The 20,872-nt window shown below is 45.0% G+C and overlaps 1 protein-coding gene and 1 long non-coding RNA gene across 2 annotated transcripts; one reads left to right on the plus strand and one right to left on the minus strand.

The window, feature by feature from the left end:
- The first annotated feature begins 3,483 nt into the window (after nt 1-3,483).
- On the plus strand, nt 3,484-13,617 carry LOC111820726 (uncharacterized). Its single transcript, XR_002824254.1, has 3 exons — nt 3,484-3,732; nt 10,288-10,411; nt 13,268-13,617. It is a non-coding gene; the product is annotated as an uncharacterized LOC111820726 (long non-coding RNA).
- Nucleotides 13,618-13,667: 50 nt separating this feature from the next.
- Nucleotides 13,668-19,789, minus strand: TMEM51 (transmembrane protein 51). Its single transcript, XM_023732167.1, has 2 exons — nt 19,377-19,789; nt 13,668-14,110 (listed from the first exon to the last, which is right to left on the minus strand). The coding sequence occupies exons 1-2, from the start codon at nt 19,718-19,720 to the stop codon at nt 13,705-13,707; spliced, it is 750 nt and encodes a 249-aa protein (XP_023587935.1). The 5' UTR covers nt 19,721-19,789; the 3' UTR covers nt 13,668-13,704.
- Nucleotides 19,790-20,872: the final 1,083 nt, after the last annotated feature.

Below are 20,872 nucleotides of genomic sequence, written 5' to 3' on the forward strand. Positions count from 1 at the left end.
GCTTTCAGCCAGGATCCATCAGACATCGGCAGTGATATCCCTGGTTCCACGTTCTCTTCTGAATCCAGCTTGAATTTCTGGCAGTTCCCTGTTGATGTATTGCTGCATTTTTTTAAAATTATCTTCAGCAAAATTTTACTTGTGTGTGATATTAATGATATTGTTTGTAATTTCCACCTTCTATTGGATCACCTTTATTTGGAATGGGCACTTACACGGATCTCTTCCAATCGGTTGGCCAGGCAGCTGTCTTCCAAATTTCTTGGCATAGATGAGTGAGCACTTCCAGCATTGTGAAACAGTTTACAGACAGATTACAGCCTTGTAAACCCTATACGGCAGTTCCACTCTGTCTAATAGGGCTGCTATGAGTTGAAATTGACTTGACAGCAATGGATTTTTTGGATATGGTGCATTGGTGGTTCAGTGGTAGAATTGTCGCCTTCCATGCACCTTCCTGGCCAATGCACCTCATACGCAGCCACCAGCCATCTGTCAGTGGTGGTTTACATGTTGCTACAATATTGAACAGGTTTCAGTGGAGCTTCCAAACTAAGATGGACTAGGAAGAAAGGTCTGGAAGTGTACTTCCAAAAATCAGCCTGTGAAAACCCTATGGATCGCGATGGTCCAATTCACAAACAATCATGGGGATGGTGCAGGACCCAACAACATTTAATTCCTTTGTGCATGGGGTTGCCTGAGTCAGGGGCCCATCCAGTCAGCAGCTAACAACAACAACATGTTTGTACAGCATTTGTGTAATCTTTAGGCAAATATCTTTGCCTCAGTTTCCTGCCTTGTATAAGGAAGTTGGGCAAGATATACTCTAGAACCATTCCTGCTCAAAATTTGACTTTTGTGGTATTTTCATACATATTTGCTCATTTGATTCTCCAGGGTTTCGACCTAATGCTGTTTTGTTGTGTTGCTGTTGTGTGCCGTCGAGTTGATTCCGACTCATAGCGATCCTATAACATAGAGTAGAATTGCCCCATAGGGTTTCCTAGGCTGTAAATCTTTATGGGGGCAGATCACTCGGTCTTTTCCCCCTCGGGGTGGCTGGTAGGTTCGAACAGCTGACCTTCCAGTTAGCAGCTGAGTGCTTTAACCATTGTGCCACCAGGGTTCCTTGTCTTCATTTTAGACATTGGAAATTGCCACTCAGGTGACAGTATTCTTTCTACTTTTCTATACTGCATTTTTTTCGTTAGGCTTCAAGTAGTGGTTCTCAACCAGGGGCAATTTTGCTCATCTCAGGTTACTTTTGACAACGTTTGGAGACATTTTTGGTTGCCGTAACTGGCATCTAGTTAGTAGAGACCAGAGAAGCTGCTAAACATTCTACAATACACAGGACAGCCTCCTAACAGCTGACAATTATCCTGCCCCAAACGTCAATAGAGCCGAGGTTGAGAAATCCTAACTTGAAGTACCCCATAGAGATAAAATCATATTCCATGCAATTTAATGTTTAGTCAAAGAAAGGATGTATAAAAATGTCCACATCTGAGAACTCATCTGTACATGAAGGAGAACAATGGAAGAGTCCATTTTCAACATATCCATAGAGCTTAGTCCTCTGATGTTCTTCTGCACTTTCCCCTTCAGTATTATTTCTGGCTTCTGTTTTGCCCCTTGAGACCTTGCTATTATTGGCTAAAGGGAAGATTAATGGACAATTTTCTACTGTTTTCAGGCCAATGGAAGAATTTTAGACCTCAAAAAAAATTTTTTTTTTTAAACTTGGAAAATAAACCTCAAAATAAGTTTAATCCCAAATAGCAATTAGATTTTTCTGGGTCATGATTCCTCTTTGCCATTTTGGTTGGCTTAATGGATATTTTCAATAAACCGTTAGCATTAACTTTTAGTGTTATTAAAATTACTGCCCTCTACTCTTCCTAGCTTCTCCTGTAAAATACAGATTCCATTATTATTTTCTTTGCTGTATTTGCACTGATTTAAAAAAATACAGTTGGTGCTAAATTAATTTACTATTGGCCACTGCTGTAATGGAACTCCTGTTGGCAAAGTGATTAAAAGCTATGGCTGCTAACTAAAAGGTCAGCAGTTCGCACCCCGCAGCTGCTCCTCAGAAACTCTATGGGGTAGTTCTACTCTGTTCTATGGGGTCACTATGAGTCGGAATCGACTCAACGGCAATGGTTTTTTTTTCTTTTTTCTTTTTTAACTGCTATAGTGCCATGTCTTTTTCTATTCAAAAGGTCAATTTGTGGACTAATACTTTGAATCTGATTTTTAAAACAGGCAGTTAATTTGTCAGAAACAAAAAATGCAGCTTTTTCTTTTCTTTTTTTTTGGTTCAACTTTGAAGGAGAGAAGTGCATTTAGTCACTTTATATCAAGTATTCACGAAGTTTCTCTTACAAGAACATGTGCTCACAGCTTGTCATATTTTATTCACGAATTAAAAGAAAAAGCTTGCTATCACGTTATGACATTGTTTTTTCTCTCTTTTGTGTTTTGTTAAGGTAAATGTCATAGCTAAGGAGTTTTCTTGACTGGGCACTATCACCAAGGATGTATTCTGAAGTAAAACATCTTGAGAATAAATACTGAGAACAATTTTCTTGGGTTTAAAGTTCCTGCACGTCTCCTAAATTTTATACAGTACTAAGCCCAGTTGTATCTCTGAGAAGCATGTGTATTCTCTCACGTTGCTTTCTGAGAAGAAAACTTACAACCCAGAAAATGTCACTTCCTCATTTTTACTTCCCAGATTTATTCTAGATATTTTATTTTGTTATATATCCTTTATTAGTTCTGAGTATGCATTTAAACAATCTACAATTTCTCGAAATCTATTTGCTTTCATAAGTACTGTACCAGTTGCCATTGAATCAATTCCGACTCATAGCGACCCTATAGGACAGAGTAACACTGACGCATAGGGTTTCCAAGGAGCGGCTGGCGAACTTGAGTTGCTGACCTTTTGGTTAGCAGCTGAGCTCTTAACCACTGTGCCACCAGGGCTCTAGAATATACAGAAACCCAGTCTAAATCCTAAAGAGGTCACACTGCGACACAGTTAAGGTACACACGTGCCCAAATGCTCTCTCCTGGTGAGGGCTGGTAATCAGCTGATAAGTACAAGACAGTCAGCTAGTTGTTAAAATATTAAAGTAACTTCCCTATTGCTTGGCAAATAGCTGCTGCTGTCTGTCGCGTTTTGTCTAGGGCAGGGGTTCTCAGCCTCAGTGCTATTGATATTTGGGGCCAGATAACTTTTTGTTGTGGGGCTATTGTAGGATGTAGGATAACTCTTTTTCCTGTGCATTGTGGGATGTTTAGCAGCATCCCTGGTCTCTACCCAGTATACGCCAGTAACCCTCCCCACCCCATTCCCCCTACAGTTGTGACAACCAAAAATGTCTCCAGACATTGATTGCCAAATGCCAATTGCAAAATCATTTCTGGTGGAGAACCACTGATCTAGAGCGGAAACGTCCAGTTCTGGCGTGGGCACGAATGGTTAACAGCCTGACTGGGAGCTGAGAATGTTTTGCCACGGGCATTGCACCTGCGAGTTGGTTGGTTTGTACAGGCATGTTGTTCGTCTGACTGCCTTCCATGAACATGCAGAGCTCCAGCGTCCGCACGTTCTCTAGTATGTTCACGTTGATGCTCTGGTTGAGTCACACAGTGGCGAGCAGGCTGGTTGGAGCTGTGAAGAGTCTTGTCTCAAGCGTTGCGTTTTAAAGGCTTCAGGTACGTATATCCATTTGTTCCCTCTGGTGGTGTTTCAGGATGAATTTATGTCCACATATTATGCTCTCAAACTTCTGTCTTTTTATCTCTCTCTTGGTTAGCGTACTCCAGGTTGCCCTTGCCCACTGTTATGGACTGACTTGTGTCCCCCCAAAATATGTTTTGTATATCCTAAGCTTTATGCCTGTGGTTATAATCCCATTTGGGAGTGGGTTGTCTTTGTTATGTTAATAAAACAAGATTAGTGTAGGGTATATCTTGAGTCAATCTCTTTTAAGATATAAAAGAGATAAAACAAGCAATCCAGAGATGCAGAGATGAGGGAAGCGAGATGCCAAGCCACATGAAGACTGCCCAGGAGCAGAAGCTCAAAGAGACAAAAACCTTTCTCCAGAGCCAACAGAAAAAGAAAGTTTTCTCTTAGAGCCAGCACCTTGAATTCAGACTTCTAGCCTCCTAAACTGTGAAAAAATACATTTCTGTTTGTTAAAGCCACCCACTTGTGGTATTTCTGTTATGCAGCACTGGATAACTAAGATACCTGCCATGCCTGAGGAGAGCGGGTTTCCTCACTACTGTTGCCCATCAATTATTGGAGAAGTTGAGGGCGATGTGCTGTAGCTCACTGTCACTTATCACCCCAGCTTTAGGCACTCTCAGACATCATTTCCTAGGTCGCCTGCATTGTTACAAAGATACAGGGGAACGGCTTTCTCCGTGTTGGCTTGATGTGAAGGGCCCTCCTGAATGAAGCTGGAGGTATTCTTGAAAACCCCCTGGAGGGCAAACCGCAGTCCACACAGGTGGCAAGTGTAGAACTATGGAAAATGTCCCCTCCTCTTTATGGTGCTCAGCTTGGCCAGGGCTATCGGGAGGGATGCAGGCTTCCATCAGAGGAAGAAGCTTCTCTACTGGGAGGTGGACACAGGTTCTGAAGAGAGGGAGGCCTGCAGTGGGTCTGAGAGCTGGGAGACCTTAGGCACCTGTGCCTGGCTATCCTGGATCCATGGCCTTGGTCCTCCAGGTTGTTAGGTGCTGGGGCTATCTTAGAGGCCTATCTTAAGTGATCTGTGATCTGAATGCCATACAAATGAGGAAGATAACAGATAACCTGGTCAATGAGCCATAGGCCTTTGGACAAGTCTCTTGTCTTCTCTGGTCTGCTTGTGTCCCTATAGAATGACTGGGCTGGGCTGTCTCCAGATTTCCTGAAGGCTGTCCAGTGAAGATGTTTGGTGGGGACAAAATGATCTGTGGCCAAAGAGACTCAGGAAACACCATGTCCTCCAGCATCTGCTAGAGATTCATAATGTGCATAAACATATGAGAAGCTCTCTGGAACTCTCTGCACCCAGATATCCATGCGGCTAACCCCCTACTTTTCTCCAACATTACTTCCCTAGAGATTTTCCTGATCATTCAAGTACTCAATCCCCTATCACCTCCTATTCCATCCCCTGCTTTATTTTTCTTCACAGCACTTCTCCTTTTCTGACATGATATCATACTTTTATTTGTTCATTATCTGCCCACTTCCCCACCCAGAATCTGACCCCTGTGGAGTCAGTGGCTCGGTCCATTGGTTCCCAGTTTTAATCTTAGCACTTAGTAGGCACATAGTAGGTGCTCAGTAAAAAATGTGTTGACTGAATAGACTTTAAATTGGGAATTCCCAAAGTGATTTAATCATGGGCCCTTCTTCACATTCATTCATTAAAATGAGGGGACGTGCTCGGGGAATCACCAGGTGAGAGCGTCTCTAAAGTCCAGGTAGCTGTGGTCTTCTAGAGTTCACGTTTCTGGTATGAGCTACTTGGTTCTAATATACTGGCAACATGGCATTGAACTAAAACCAGACAGAACGGACTGACTCGTCCAACTATCCATGATAGGAGTGGCTGTCATATGAACTGAGAACCAAGCTGTGTGCCAGGCTGACCCCAGGACCAGCTCAACTGGCTGAAACTATGTGGTCCTGCAGCTGCATTCCTGAAGCTGGCTTTCTGCAAAGATTCTTCACAAATTGCTCATGGCACCTGGTGAATTTTCTCAGAACATGTTTTCAGAAATGAATCTGAAGCTCATGGTTATGGGTTGATTTCTGCCCCCCAAAAAGATACATACATTGAGTCCTAACCCCTAGTACCTGAATGTGGCCTTCTTTGGAAATAGCACCTTTGCAGATATAATTAGTTAACATGAGGTCATTCTAGAGAAGAATGAGCCCTAATCCAATGTGACTGGTGACCATATAAAAAGAGGAGAAGAGACACAGAGACAGAGAGACAACGGGAAGATGGCCATGTGAAGACGAAGACAGAGATTGGAGTGAGGCTGCCACAAACCAAGGAATGCCTGGGGCCACCAGAAACTGAAAGAGACAAGAAGGGATCTTCTCCTGGAGCTTTCAGAGAGGGCATGGCCCTGTTGACATCCTGAATTCAGACTTCTAGCCTCCAGAACTGTGAATAAATTTCTGTTATAAGGTAAGTTACCCAGTTTGTGGTAATTTGTTACAGCAGCTGCAGGAAATTACTACATTCCCCTTTTGGAGAAGTGCTTATATCTCAGACCAGTTCTCTATCTGTATGTGGTGGGAGAGTCACAGTTCTCACTTACTCTTTGCTTTCTCCTTGCCAGGTACAGGGTATGCATTTTTCTCATGTACCCACCATAAAACTACTAATCCTCATTTTACTGGTGAAGAAACTGAGGCTCAGAGGGGTCAGAATCCTTGCCCAAGCTCATACTTCCAGCAAGTGGCAGTGCTAGGATTATAACTGGGTCCTCCTTGCGCAACACAGAGTAAGCCCTAATGTAAACGATGGACTTTAGTTACTAATAATATACACATACTCCTCACTTATCGACTGTCTTGTTCTGTGACATTTCATATTTACAATAGTAAAAAATGTACTATCTGACTATTTGGCGCATTAACAATGTACATCTGGCAGTAATGAATGGTGAGGCGTGAGGCAAGAGTAATGCTGGCTGTGATGGTTATGTGACAACTTGGCTCGCCGTGATTCTCAGTGGTATGGCAGTTATGTAATGATGTAATTTGGAAGTTATGTAATGATGTAGTCATCCTCCATTTGGGGAGCTGATGTGGTCATCCTCCATTTTCAGGTAACAACCTGGTCTTTGGAACCTAACCATGTTGATAAAGGCTTCAGGTAACATTTTCACATAACAACCTGGTCTTTGGAACCTAACCATGTTGATAAGTGAGAGTGGGTGCATTAATATTGGCTCATCAGTTTTAACAAATATGCCACAGTAATGCAAACTGTTAATAATGGGAGAAACTGTGCAGAGAGGGGATATATGGGAGCTCTGTACTTTCTGTGCAATTTTTCTGTCAACCTAAAATGGCTTTAAAAATAAAGCATAATGCATGCCACAACATGAATGAACCTTGAAAACATCATGCTAAGGGAAATAACTCACTCACTTATATGAAATAAACAAATATATACAATCCAAAGATTATTAGTGGTTACCAGGAGTGTGAGGGAGAGGGAAAGGGGGAGCTTTTGTTTAGAGGGCAGTGAGTTTATGTTAATAGTGGTGGAATAATTTGGAAAAGGATCGTGAGAATGGTGGCAAACAAGAAGAGTGTGATCAATATCACTGAATTGTACATGTAGAAACTGCTGAATTTGGTGTATGTTTTGCTTTGTATATTTTCACCACAATAAAAAAAAAAGTATATTAATAATAATTGAAAAAACACTAAACAAAAAGCAAACAAAAGTCCCAAGCCTTCCCTGGTGAAAGCTGTCTCTTTCCCTCCACGCTTGCAGACAGAACTGGGACCGCCCTTTCGTAACTCTGCATAGGTTTGTCCTAGAAGCTAAATGGTTCTTGCTGGCGCCTTTAAGACAAATGTGCCCATTAATCCTCAGAAGGGCTCTCCATGTACTGCCCTTTGCAGCTCGTGGTTCAATCGATCTGTCCATTTCTGGTGATACAGCGGAGCCCCGTTTTGAGTATTGCTGCACACTCGTGGATTTATTTTGGCTTTGCCGTCTCACGCTTGTCCATACAGAACTGAGTCATCTCAGGACAGCTGGCATCCAGTAACAGAAACCCACTCCAACTTGCTTAAGCAAACGCAGGGCATTATTGAAAGCAAACTGAGACAAGGCATAGATGCAACGGGCAGGGAGTGTGGCCAGGCTAATGTGTGTCCAGAACCAGGAAATGCAAAGCAGCTAATCTCTAAGACTCTTGCTGGGTAGGGCTGTTTGTTCTGTGACCCTCTGCTCCATTCGCCTCTTCTTGCAGACCAGTTTTCTCTGGGCACAGGGCTACCCTGCAGCTTTCAAGTTTATTGTATCCCATTTAAGTAGCCAGTCCAGATGACCACGGTCATTGTCACCCAAGGCTATGGGACCTACCTTGGGAAACGCTGCCCAAGCCATAATCCTTCCTAGAATAGGGCCTGACACGTAATAGGAGTTTGATAAATATTGGCAGAACAGAAGAATCCAGCTGGTTCAGCAGCATGCATCAGGCAGCACTCTACACTGCACGTCAAGGTCATGCTTCATGCTTCAAGGCCTCAACCACCTGGGGTGGCTCCCCTTTGCCTGAATGTAATCAGCCTGAGAAAAGTGAAAATCAAAATCAAGTACAGGTGGAGTATCAACTACTGGGCCAACACTGAGGACAGCGCAAAGGCAGGCCCTGTCTTTAAGGACTTCAGCTAAATCTAGGATCAAAGCTAAAAGGGGAATTTATTGGAAGGACACAGTGTCTCTTATGGAACCCAAGGGCAGTATTATAGCTGGGCTTACCATGGGACAAGGACCAACGACTGGAGAGTCATCAGGAAATGAGGCAGCCACCTCTGAGGCCTCATTTTTCATGTCTGCGTCTTTTAGCGGTTAGCGTCACTCTCTCTGTAGAACAATTTCCCCCATTTCACTCACTTATGGTCCAGCATGCTGACCCCTAAACAGCCCCTAGTTACTAGTTACACATGACCCAACCTGCCTCTAGAACCCAGGACCCAGTGCCTGGAAGAGACTTGCCCTGCCCAGCTCAGCTTCTGATTGGCTCTCCTTGGTCAGGTGGACACACACCTCAGGTCCAATCAGCTATGGCCTGGCATGGGTGCGTGGGTGGAGGTCACATGATGCAAAGATGGCTGTCAATATTCATCCTTTAGGGTGGGGTGGAAATTTTAAGAACCCTTAATTAGTTCAGATTTCTTCTGTCTGCTCTTTCATAGCCCCAGTGACATTTTGGGCCCAAGAACAGACAGGCAGCTTGTATTTTCTCCCCCATTTCTGCCTTCTTATATTCACCCCAGGAACAGAAATGTGATGGGGAGTAAAGGAAAGGGCTAGGGTCTTCCTTCTGGTTTTTGGCTTTTTTTTATTTTTTGGCTTTGTTTTTTTTTTGATAGTCAAAGGCAGCGAGAGATCTCTGAGGATAAGGATAGACCTCAGTGGCATCACTAGTGGGGTGTGGACCGCATCAGGTGACACTGTCAGAGAGGGTGACACCAAAATGAAGGTCTATGAAATTTTCATGCAATGTTTCAGTGGAAATTTATTATTTTTTTTATAAAAATATCCCTGTAGTTAGTTATAACAACCAAAGACATTTTTCCAAAGCCCAGCTTACGTGTATCAATATGCCTACAAGGCTAAAACTCTATGCTAATTTACTTTTTGAACCTTCTAATGCCCTCCAGTCAGAGCTGTCATTATTACCCAATTACAATGACACTTCAAGTCACATGGTTTCATCTGCATGCGCTACAAGCACCCGCAGTTGATTTTGTTGTTGCTGGTGTTTTTATAGTCGCTGATTTTGTCCGATTTTCTGGTGTTTTAGTTACAATATTATGGTCATTAGTATTTGTAAACCTATATCAATAACTTTTTTGAGAATGAAGTAGTAATTAAAGGAAAATAAGGAGAAAAGGCTTCTGCTCAGTTACTAACAGTGTTGTAACTAATAATGTTGTAATTTGACGTAGAAAGATTTTACAAAACGATTTTGTTGTCAGTATTCATATAATCTAAGAAATACTACATTTAAACAATTTACAACTATATTTATCACACATTATTCTATAATTGAAACTAGTAACATCAGTACAAAAAACATTACAAAGGATTCTGTGTGGTCTTGTTTGGGAGGAGGTCCATGGGAAGAGGGTGACACCAACCCTAGTGACGCCACTGATAGGTCTGAATCCACAAGCAAAGAGGATGAGAGCACCTGGTGGAATTTTAAGGTGAAGGTTTTAACGTAATATTACAGATAAATTCCTAGCCTTTCTAGGCACTGTCTCAGGCCTTCAATCTATGGTTCACGTTTCCGGCTAACATTCTCTCTGCCTTCATTTTAGCCAGAGGTGAACCTATGCACTGTATTTTACACATCAAATTGTTATTGTTAGCTGCCCTTGAATTGGCTCTCGATTCATGGCAACCCCTTGCACAACAGGATTAGATTGTTGTGATCCGCAGGGTTTTCATGGGCTGATTTTCCAAAGTCGGTCACCAAGCCTTTCATTTTGGTGTGTCTTAGTCTGCAAGCTCCGCTGAAACCTCTTCAGCATCAAAGCCACATGGCAACCTGCAGTGATAGACGAGTGGTGGCTCAGCATGCGGGGCATTGGCTGGGAATCGAGGCCAAGTTGCCCGCATGGAAGGTGAGTATCTATCATATATTCTCTGAATCATATGAATAATTTTCCATGGGATCATTGCCACACATGTAAAACCGTCAGGGTCCCTAACTGCTATTCCCACAGCACTCCCACCATGTAGTAAGAGTCACAACAGCGTGCATTTACAAGGGGGCCTAGTGTCTAATGAGTTGAAGATTAAGCCCGATATTACTTTCCTACAGCCCGTGTAACAAACCACAAACTTGGTGGCTTAAAACAACAGGAATTTATTTTCTTACAGCTCTAGAGGCCAGAAATCCAAAATCAGTATCATTAGGTTGAAAACAAGGTGTCGGCAGGGCTGCACAGCCTCTAGAGGCTGCAGAGGAGAACCTGTTCCTTGCCTTCTCCAGCTTCTGGTGGCTGTCAGCCTTCCTTGACTTGTAGCTGCATCACTCCAGTCTCTGCCTCTCTAGTCACACTGCCTTCTCCTGTGTGTGTGCGTGTGCATCTATGTGTGTGTATGTGTGTGATATCTCCCTTTGTTTATCTCTTACAAGGACACTTGTTATAGCATTTAGCCCGCTCCGGCTAATCCAGGATTATTGTCTTGTCTCAGAATTGCCTCGTCTTAATTTAATTACACCTGCAAAACCTTTACCATGTAAGGTAACATTCACAGGTTCCATTGGATTAGGGCCTGAGTATCTTTGGGGGCCATCATTCAACCCACTACCAGCTCTAAACCTCTTTCTCCCTCAAGGAGGGTCAAAGCTGGGCAGACAACTCAAAAGGTGTCTACCAGAAGCCAGACTAAGAGCCCTTTCAGAAAGTGGTCTCTCAGCTCCATTGGGCCCTCACCATTCTCCTTTGTTTTTCCTCCCATGTGTTGCCTCCTTAGGAAGAAGCATAGAGAGGAACCTGTGAGCAAAGCCTGGGACAGGAAATGATACACAGAAAGCCCAGGCTGGCTCCGAAGTGGGCTGGGGAACAAACCAGGCCTCCGGGGCTCCGTCTCATGAGGCCAATTTTTGCCTCTCCCTTTTTAAACAATTTATTTGCAAAAAGAAAGTGAAAGGTTGGAACTTTAGGTACTGATGCCACCCCTGAGATAAAGTAATTTTCACTTCGTGACTGCTGCCTCTTCCCTTCCCATGGGAGCTTGTTAGGAAACATCCAAACAAACAACCAAATGAACAAACCAACCAACCCATTGTGAAAGATTCTGACTCACGGTGATCCCTTGTGTTAGAGAGTAGAACTACACCACAGAGTTTTCTTGGCTGTAATCTTTATGGAACCAGATCTCCACGCCTTTCTTCTGTGGAGCAGCTGAGCGGGTTGAACTGCCAACCTTCAGGTTAGTAGTCGATTGTACCACCCAGGGCTAAGAATTTACTCTTCCAGCAAAGTTCCTATTTGCAGAGACCCCTCACCAGGCCCACTCCATGCTCACCAATACTAGGAAGCTGCCCTCTGGACTCGTGCTCCAGGGTCAAGACCTTGGCCCCAGACATCTCTGTTGTCCCAGCTTCAGTAGTCTGTGATCCCCTGGGCATTTCTCATTGGTTAGACTCCTTTCCTGGGCCCCAAAGGTAGTCAATGTCCCCCCTCCAAGTGGACACTCTCGCCCACCCCACTTGCTCCTATAGCCCGTCAGTTCTGGCTATGCTGAGCTCCCTTGCCTGGGGCCAATTCTCAGGAGAGGGATGTAGAAACAGGGTGTGTTTAAAGCCCGCGTAGACAGCTGCTGTCTAAATAGCCAAAACCTTCTGTTGGGCACATGGGTCAGTGGGGCCAGTCCCTGGTCTCAGGGAGTGGAAGTCCTCATTCAAGTGTAGAACAGCTCTTTACACAGAGCTGCTCAGGCCTTGGAGTTGGACAGCCTGGGTTCAGATTCTAGCTTTGCCACTTACTAGTGGTGTGATACTAGTAGCTCTGCCACTTACCAGCAGTGCCACTTACTAGCGGGCTGTTTTAACTAAGTGAGCTAACTTACAAAATGGCAATAATACCAGGCATGTAGCAGAGTTTAAATAAGATAACTTAGCACAGTGCTTGGCACATAGTAAGTGTTGAGTACATTATTAATTAAGGTCCCTGGGTGGCACAAGGAGTCCTGGTGGTGCAATGGTTAAGCACTCTGCTGCTAACCCAAAGGGTGCTGGTTCAAACCTACCAGCCGCTCCATGGAAGAAAGACGTGGCAGTCTGCTTCTGTAAAGATTCCAAAGCCTTGGAAACCCTATGGGGGCAGTTCTACTCTGTCCTATAGGGTCCCTGTGAGGTAGAATCGACTTGATGGCAGTGGGAACGGGGATGGTGCAAATGGTTTGTGCTTGGCTACTAACCAAAAGGTTGGTGGTTTGAATCCACCCAGTGGCACCTCGGATAATGCAAAATTACAGCCATTTGAAAATGCTGTGGAGTGCAGTTCTACTCTGAAACACGTGGGGTCGCCATGAGTCGGAAATGGCTCGACGGCAGTGGGTTTGGTTTTTTTGGTTTTACATGTTATTATTATTGATATTTCTCCCTAAATGAGTCAGTCTTGGAAGAGCTGCTAAAGAAATTCAAGACCCAAGTGTACTACATATAAAATATTTTATTATAAAAAGCTCAGTTGCACGGCATTTTAGAAGGAACGTTGTACAGCTTTCCTTCTTTGCAGTTACATGGGAGACAGAGCCGTAAAGTGTACCAATTAGGACGATTATCTTATTCATCATTTGCCAGAGTTCATCAGGCCTTGGGCCCTCAAAGAACCAACAGCATCTGGGCTCTGAGTGAACCACCACCTGGGCCTCACCTCTCGCAATCATCCCCCCTCTTGTTTCGCTTAATTCATGAAATGCCCCATGTCCTTTCTACAAAGCTGAATCATATTTCCTATCCACAGCTGAAGACTCCAGTGAAAAAAGCAAAGGCAGAACTTGTTTTCTTTTGGAAACAAAACAGTTCTAGTGGAAGCAACACAAAAATCACCACGATCTAAACCAGTCGCTGGGTGTCCTTTCTTACTCGATAAGAGGAGTGTTCTCATCAACAATTCTGAGTTGAGGAAGGAAGAGGGAGAAGACGCATATGACAAGCCCTTTGACGTGATCCACAAAACATGAGATTCAGAGGCACCTCTCTTCCCAGTTTGCCTGCTACATAAGGTCCTGTGGCATGTCAGAGTCACTCACACACATAGAACACCCCCCCAACACCCCATCCAAAGAGTTAAATTTGCATCCAGCCCATCTGCTCCTTGGTGTGGCTGAAGTGGCTTTGTGTGGAGTCTGTGGTGCCGAGGGTGTGAGTGGACCGCAGGGCGCATGGCTGAGGGGAAACTCAGTCAGGTGACCGGGCATCTGGGGTCTTCTCCCGGACCTCATCGTACTGGGGAGGGGGGGTCAGGGGCTCGATGGAGGGAGGAGGCATGTTCTTGTCCGGGAGGTTGATCCTGAAGTTTCTGAGGTGAAGCTTTTCGGATTTAATCCTTCGAACTTTCAGAGGCTTCAGGCGTTTGGCCAGCTTGGAGTTCTGTCTGTCCGGCGGGTTCCCTGGGCCAGTTTCCACATCGGCCCTGGTGGTCGTGGGAATCGTCTCATTGAGCCCTGTCAAGGACTCGTAGGAGGGGAGGGAGATGCTCATCCTGGGGTTCTGGTCCAATTCCCTCACTCCCGAGTAGTTTGTGTTCATCACTTCGTCGTAACTGGGGACGTAGTACCTCGAGGAGACCTCCTCTTCCTCCTGGCTGCAAGACAACAAACAGCGGCACGCAGTGTTAGTCCCCGTTTAGACCACTTCAGATCACACATAAAAGGGCTCCAAAGCCCACGTCGGCACTGGGTCCACCAGACCTCGTATACCAGCCATGCAGATAACCAATGGGCCCTAAAGAGTAATAAAAGCTAACACTTAAAATGTTTACTATGGGCTGGGCACTGTTCTGCATACTTTAACATATACGAACCAGTTCAATCTGCTTAACAACCCTAAACTGAGGGCAGTAGTGGTTCTGTGGTAGAATTCTTGCCTTCCACGCGGATGACCCAGGTTTGATTCCTGGCCAATGCACCTCATGGGCAGCACCACCCACCTCTCAGTGGAAGCTTGTGTGTTGCTATGATGCTGAACAGGTTTCAGTGGCGCATCCAGACTAAGATGGACTCAGAAGAAAGACCTGGTGATCTGCTTCCGAAAATCAGCCCATGAAAACCCTGTGGATCACAACGGTCCAATCCTGTTGTGCATGGGGTCACCATGAGTTGGGGGCAGACTCGACAGCAGCTAACAACAATAATAACACTATGACATATGTTCTATTGTTATCTCCCTTTTATGGATGAAGAAACTGATACACTGAGGCTAAATGACTTAGTCATACCTTTAGGAAGAGGGCAGGAAATAAAGACCACACCCTGAAGTATTGCACTCTATTATCTGGGTGTTAAAGCCCTCTTGCCCTCACCCTCACACTTAATAACAAGCCAGATGGGCTACTCCAATGCCCAGGAGGTCCTTTGGCCAAAGGCAACATAAAAATGTAGCTGCCAATATGAAGCAAAACGGTTGTCCCCAGGAAGAGAAGGAATATCAAAAATATAAAATTTATACGTATCTCAAATTATTCTGTAATTTTATTTTCTGAGTTCACCATGAGACTCAAGGGACAGGTCAGGTCCTCAGCCTTATTCTCACTTCACTGTGGAAAGAGAAAACTGAAAAGGCAGGACGTGTCTCCTTACACGTTGTTGTTATTGCCCTTGAGTCATCCCTCCCCTCACCCAGTCTCACGGTGACTCCACACACGACAGGATCAGACTGGTGAGATCCATACAGTTTTCACTGGCTGATTTTCTGTAGATCACCAGGCCTTTCCTGCTAGTCTGTTTTAGTCTGGAAGCTCCAATGAAACCTGTTCAGCATCACAACACCATGCAAGCCTCCACTGATGGATGGTGGCTGTGTATGGGGTTCATCGGCCAGGAATCAAACTTGGGTCTCCCACATGGAAGGGGAGAATTCTACCACCAAATCACCAATGTCCCCCTTTGACACATTAAATAGGGAGTACAGCCAATAACCATTTTCCAGGACCCTAGACTTGAACCTGGGTGGGGTGGGGCGGGGTGGGGGGGAGACAGTGGCCAACATCAGAAACTTCGTTTAGTTTTGCATATTAATTAAGGTCCCTGGGTGGCATGAGGAGCCCTGGTGGTGCAACGGTTAAGTGCTCGATTGCTAACCCAAACATCTCTCTCTCCATATTAACCTCATTGGCCTAGCTGTCCCCTCAGCCTCCTTATGAACTCGTGTGTGCTTATGACTAGGCTGGGTAATTATGGGTGATTGATTTTTTCTTCTTTGTTCTTTTCTAAATAAGTATGTATTATCTTTTATTATCAGAAAACTAAGTTTAATTTTCCTAAAATGAAAACAATTCCACTCCTACTATAAAGCTAAGACATGCTTGTTGTAGAAAATTCAAGTGACACGGAAAAATCTAACAAAGTAAAAACGTCCCTGTGATGGTTAATTTTATGTGTCAGCTTGGCTAGGCCATGGTGCCCAGTTGTTTGGTTTTCAGATGCTGTCATGAAGTAGTTGTTATGGATTGAACTGTGTCCTCCAAAAATGTGTGTCAACTTGGCAAGGCCATGATTCCCAGTATTGTGTGGTTGTCCACCATTTTGTCATCTGATGTGATTATCCTAATGTGCTGTAAATCTTAACCTCTATTAGGCAAATGAGGCAGGATTAGAGGCAGTTATGTTAACGAGGCAGGACTCAATCTACAAGATTAGGTTGTATCTTGAGTCAATCTCCTTTGAGATATAAAAGAGAATCTAGTAGAGAGGAAAGGAACCTCATACCCTTAAGAAAGAACAGCCAGGAGAATAACATGTCCTTTAGATTCAAGGTCCCTGTGCTGAGAAGCTCCTACAACAGGGGAAAATTGATGACAAGGATCTTCCCCCAGAGCTGACAGAGAGAGAAAGCCTTCCCCTGGAGCTGACGCCCTGAATTCGGACTTTCCATCTCCTAGACTGTGAGAGAATAAACTTCTGTTTGTTAAAGCCATCCACTTGTGGTATTTCTGTTATAGCAGCACTAGATGACTAAGACACATGTGGTTAAATTAGATGACCTTAAGAAAAGCAGATCACCTTCCATAACGTGAGTGGGTTTCATCCAATTAGGTGCAGGCCTTAAGAGCAAAAAGGGAATTTTCCCTAGGGAGTATTCTACCTCCAGACCATAAATAGACATTTTGCCAGAAGCTTCTACTCTTCCTGTTGCCTGACCTATGGATTTTGGGTCACAAGACTGATGGAATCTCCAGCCTATTGCCTAACCTACAGATTTTGGACTTGCTAGCCCCCACAATCCTGTGAGCCAATTCCTTAAGAGAAATCTCTCTTTCTGTCTCTCTTCATATAAAATCAACCAGTTGCTGCCAGGTTCACTCCAATTCATGGTAACCCCATATGTGTCAGACTAGAACTGTGGTACATAAGGTTTTCAATTGCTGAGTTTTCAGAAGTAGATTGCCGGGTCTTTCTTCTGAGGTGTCTCTGGGTAGACTTGAACCTCGAACCTTTTGGTTAGCAGCCAAGCACATTAACCACTTACACCACCCAGGGACTCCTCTCTATACCTTCCTACCTACCTACCTACCTACCTATCTATCTATCTTACTGGTTCTGTTTGTCTAGAGAAACCTGTCTAAGACAGTCTCAAATCCCATCACCTGGAGATAAACGCTGTTAACATTCCAGTATATATCTTGCCAATCCCTCTCTAATCCCACATTCACAACATTTTACATGATTGGGACCTTACCAAAGATGCTGTTTTATAACTTCTTTAATTCAGTGTTGGATACGGTCCCACATTAACAAATATAGGTGAACAACAGCTGCACAGAACGCCATTGAATGGATTTGTCATTAATTTGACTTGATTGATGGATACTTAGGTTGTTGTCAGTTTTTGCTATTTTAAACAATGATCCCTTGTACACTTGTGTGATTGTCTCCCAAGGATAAATTCTTAGAAATAGAATAGATAGGTACACACATCTTTAATACTGTCCCTTATTGTGACACTTCTTCAGGAAGATTATTTCAATTAATATTCCCATCAGCAACCCATCTTCCCTATGACTCTCCAACATCTTGGCCAATATGATGCAAAAATATGACTAATGAGGTTGAAGATCTATTGGTTGAACATCTGTGAAAAGCTTGTTCATCTCCTTTGTCCATTTTCCCACTGATGTGTCCATCTTTCATATTCATTTGTAAAGGGCGCTTTCTATAATAGAGTATTAACCTTTATCTTATCTTCCCTAAGTGATCACTTATCTTTGAAACATTTGTGACATTTCTGGTCAAATAGAACACTTCCTCCCAATTGTACTAGACTGAATTGTGGCCCCCTCCAAAACATATATCCAAGTCCTAACCCCCCGTACCTATGAATGTGACCTTATCTGGAAAAAAGGTCTTTGCAAACGTAATTAAGTGAAGGATCTCAAGATGAGAGCATCCAGGATTAACCAGGTGGGCCCTAAATCCAAGGCAAGTATCCTTCTAAGAAGATGTCTTGGTCATCTAGTGCTGCTATAACAGAAATACCACAAGTAGTTGACTTTAACAAACAGAAATGTGTTTTCTCACAGTTCTGGAGGCTAGAAGTCCGAATTCAGGGCGCCGGCTCTAGGGGAAGGCTTTCTCTCTCTGTCGGCTCTGGGGGGAGGTCCTTGTTCCTTGGTTCCCTGGTGATCTTCACGTGGTGTGGCATCTATCTTCCCTCATCCCTGCTTGCTTCTCTTTGCCTAATCTGCTCTTTTTATATCTCAGAGTGACTGGCGTAAAGCACACCCTGCACTGCTACGGCCTTTCAACATAACAAAGAAACCCATTCCCAAATGGGATTATAACCACAGGTAGAGGATTTACAACACATGTTTTTTGGGGACACACTTCAATCCCGAACAGAAGAAGAGAAACACAGGGGGGAAGGCCATGTGAAGACAGAGGCAGAGACTAGTTTTGGTGCCACAAGCCAAGAAATGCCAGGAGCCACTAGATGCTGGAAGAGGCAAGGAAGGATTCTGCCCTAGAGCCTTCAGAAGGAGTACAGCCTGCTGGCACCTTGACTTCGAACTTCTGGCCTCTAGAACTATGAGAGAATAGATTTATGTTGTTTCAAGCCACCAACCAAAACCAGAAACCAAATCCACTGCCATAGCGTCGACTCCGACTCATAGCGACCCTATAGTGCAGAGTAGAACTGCCCCATAGGGTTCCCAAGGCTGTAAATCTTTACAGAAGCAGATGGCCACATCTTTCTCCCACGGAGTGGCTGGTGGGTTTGAACTGTTGGCCTTTTGGTTAGCAGCCGAGCACTTTAGCCACTGTGCCACAGGGGTCCTTCCAAATTTGTGGTAATTTGATACGGCAGCCCTAGGAAACTAATCCACCAACCTTCTCGAATCCAAGAATATGTACACAGCACACTGGACGAACAGACAAGCAACCAGTCTGGGAGCGCTGGCCACCCCAGGCCCAGTTAAGCTTTCCTGGAGGTGTCAAAATCTTGGCACACCTGTAATCCATTCACACCACCTCATTTGGGATGCTCTGCTACAGAAGTACAGTTATTTGTAAAATTATAAACTGTTTTACAGAGTCTTAGTGGAAGCAAATAGGAGCTGTGGTGGCTGCTAACCAAAAGGTCAGTGGTTTGAACCCACCAGCTGCCCCTAGGGAGAAAGAGGTGGCAGTCTGCTTCCGTAAAGATTTCAGCCTTGGAAACCCTATGGGGCAGTTCTACTCTGTCCTGTAGGGTCGCTATGAGTCGGAAACGACTCAGCAGCAACGGGTTTGCTGTTAATGGAAGAAAATGTGAATGCAAAGCCTCCTAGACTAAAGTGTTCTGATCATTGAAGCATGTGTATATGACAGTGTGTGTCCAGCCCCTGGTCTGGTGGGGGGCAGCCCCGTCCTCACCTGTCTTCCTCCTGGGCATGAGGCACGGCCCCCGCCTGGGTCTGGATCCCCGCGATCTCCTCACCCTGCCGCTGCTTCTTCTTGTCCCGGATGCTCAGGCAGATGGAGAGCAGCAGCAGCATCACCCCGGCCCCGACCAGCACGTAGGCCACGGAGAAGGTCTTGCTCTTGAGAATGCTACTGCCTATCTCGGTCTTGTTGTTCCCCTGGCCCGTCGGCTTTTCTGTGGCGCTGAACCCGGGCACCAGGTTCCACATGGCCATGACGACCCCCAGGACCAGCATGCCCAGGCCGATGGCGGTCAGCGCATAGTGCGAGCCGTTGGCTTTGGACTGGGCCATCATGCCGGCGGGAGCAGGGAAGGCCCAGTGAAAAGAAAGAAAGAAAGAAAAAAAAAAAAAAAAACTCCAAACAGCAGCAACAACAAAAAATCCTTACATGTACTCAACAAAATCTCTAGCGCCACACTAAAAAAACATCCACCAAACTCTTGAGGGATGGTTCCAAGTATACTTGACACATCCTGTGCAGACAGCTGCAGCCGAGAAGTCTGAAAGGAAAGCAGAAAGAGGGAGAGAAGAGTCAGCTCCCATTCAACATGCTCCACTGGAAGGAGTTAAGGGGGAGTGCTGGGCTACCGGCTCTGGCTGGGCCTCCCTTTGATGCATTCCAGATGTCTTCCGTGAATTCTCTGAGCCTGCAGAAGGGAGGCTGGTCCGCCTACCCCCACTCCAAAAGGAAAAGCTAGACTTTTCCCTGCAGGAGGCTGCAAAGGTCAGAGCTGGGGCCATTCAAACATTGTGTGGAATTTAATGAAGTGGAGTGGCATCTCAGCTCTCACTGGGTACAGCAAGGAGTGTGAACTCATGGCATGAATGCGCAGTGATCAAGAGTCTTAATGGAATCACCTGGGCAACAGGCATCAGTTCAGGATCCAGCCCATGTTCAAATAGCCTCCTGCAGCCTGTTCACCACCCTCAATGGCCCCCCATTTCCTGCAGGAGAAAATCTAGGTGCCCCAGCATGATGCACGAGGTTGCCTTAACCTGGCTCCTGCCTCTCCCACTTCCTCTCTTTGTCTCCCCCACCAGCATTTCTGCAGTTTGCATCTCTTGCACCCTTCTTTGCATGCCCCTTCAGCTCCCATGTGCTCCCAGAAGCCCCCCAGCAACAATGGGGGCAGTCTCTTCTTCCTGTGACCACATCTTCCTCATCTGTGAGCCTGGCACATAGCAGGGACTCAAAAAATGTTTGCCAACTCAACATTAGTGTTTGAATGAAATGAATAGAAGCCACTCAGCAAGACAAAATTCTCTTCACCCACATGGAGTTTTCCTTTTCTTAAAGGGGCAGAAGCCTGCGTGCCCCTCCTCAGAGCTCTGTGCCCAGCTGGATGAGAAACCCCCTTCCTGGGAAGCAGCTCAGGGACCCTGTGCCAAAGGGAGCAGCCAGCGGTCCTGGGATTCCAGGAGCTGCTGTTGGCTGGGAGTATGGGC

This window comes from Trichechus manatus, unplaced genomic scaffold (genome assembly GCF_000243295.1).
Source record: "Trichechus manatus latirostris isolate Lorelei unplaced genomic scaffold, TriManLat1.0 scaffold00048, whole genome shotgun sequence".
Lineage (NCBI taxonomy): Eukaryota > Metazoa > Chordata > Mammalia > Sirenia > Trichechidae > Trichechus > Trichechus manatus.

Bases quoted from the DNA above. Each gene is read 5' to 3' on its own strand.
- TMEM51 (XM_023732167.1), bottom strand. From the start codon at position 19,720: ATGATGGCCCAGTCCAAAGCCAACGGCTCGCACTATGCGCTGACCGCC. The intron at 14,111-19,376 runs GTGAGGACGGGG...GTTGTCTTGCAG, and splicing joins CATGCCCAGGAGGAAGACAG to CCAGGAGGAAGAGGAGGTCT.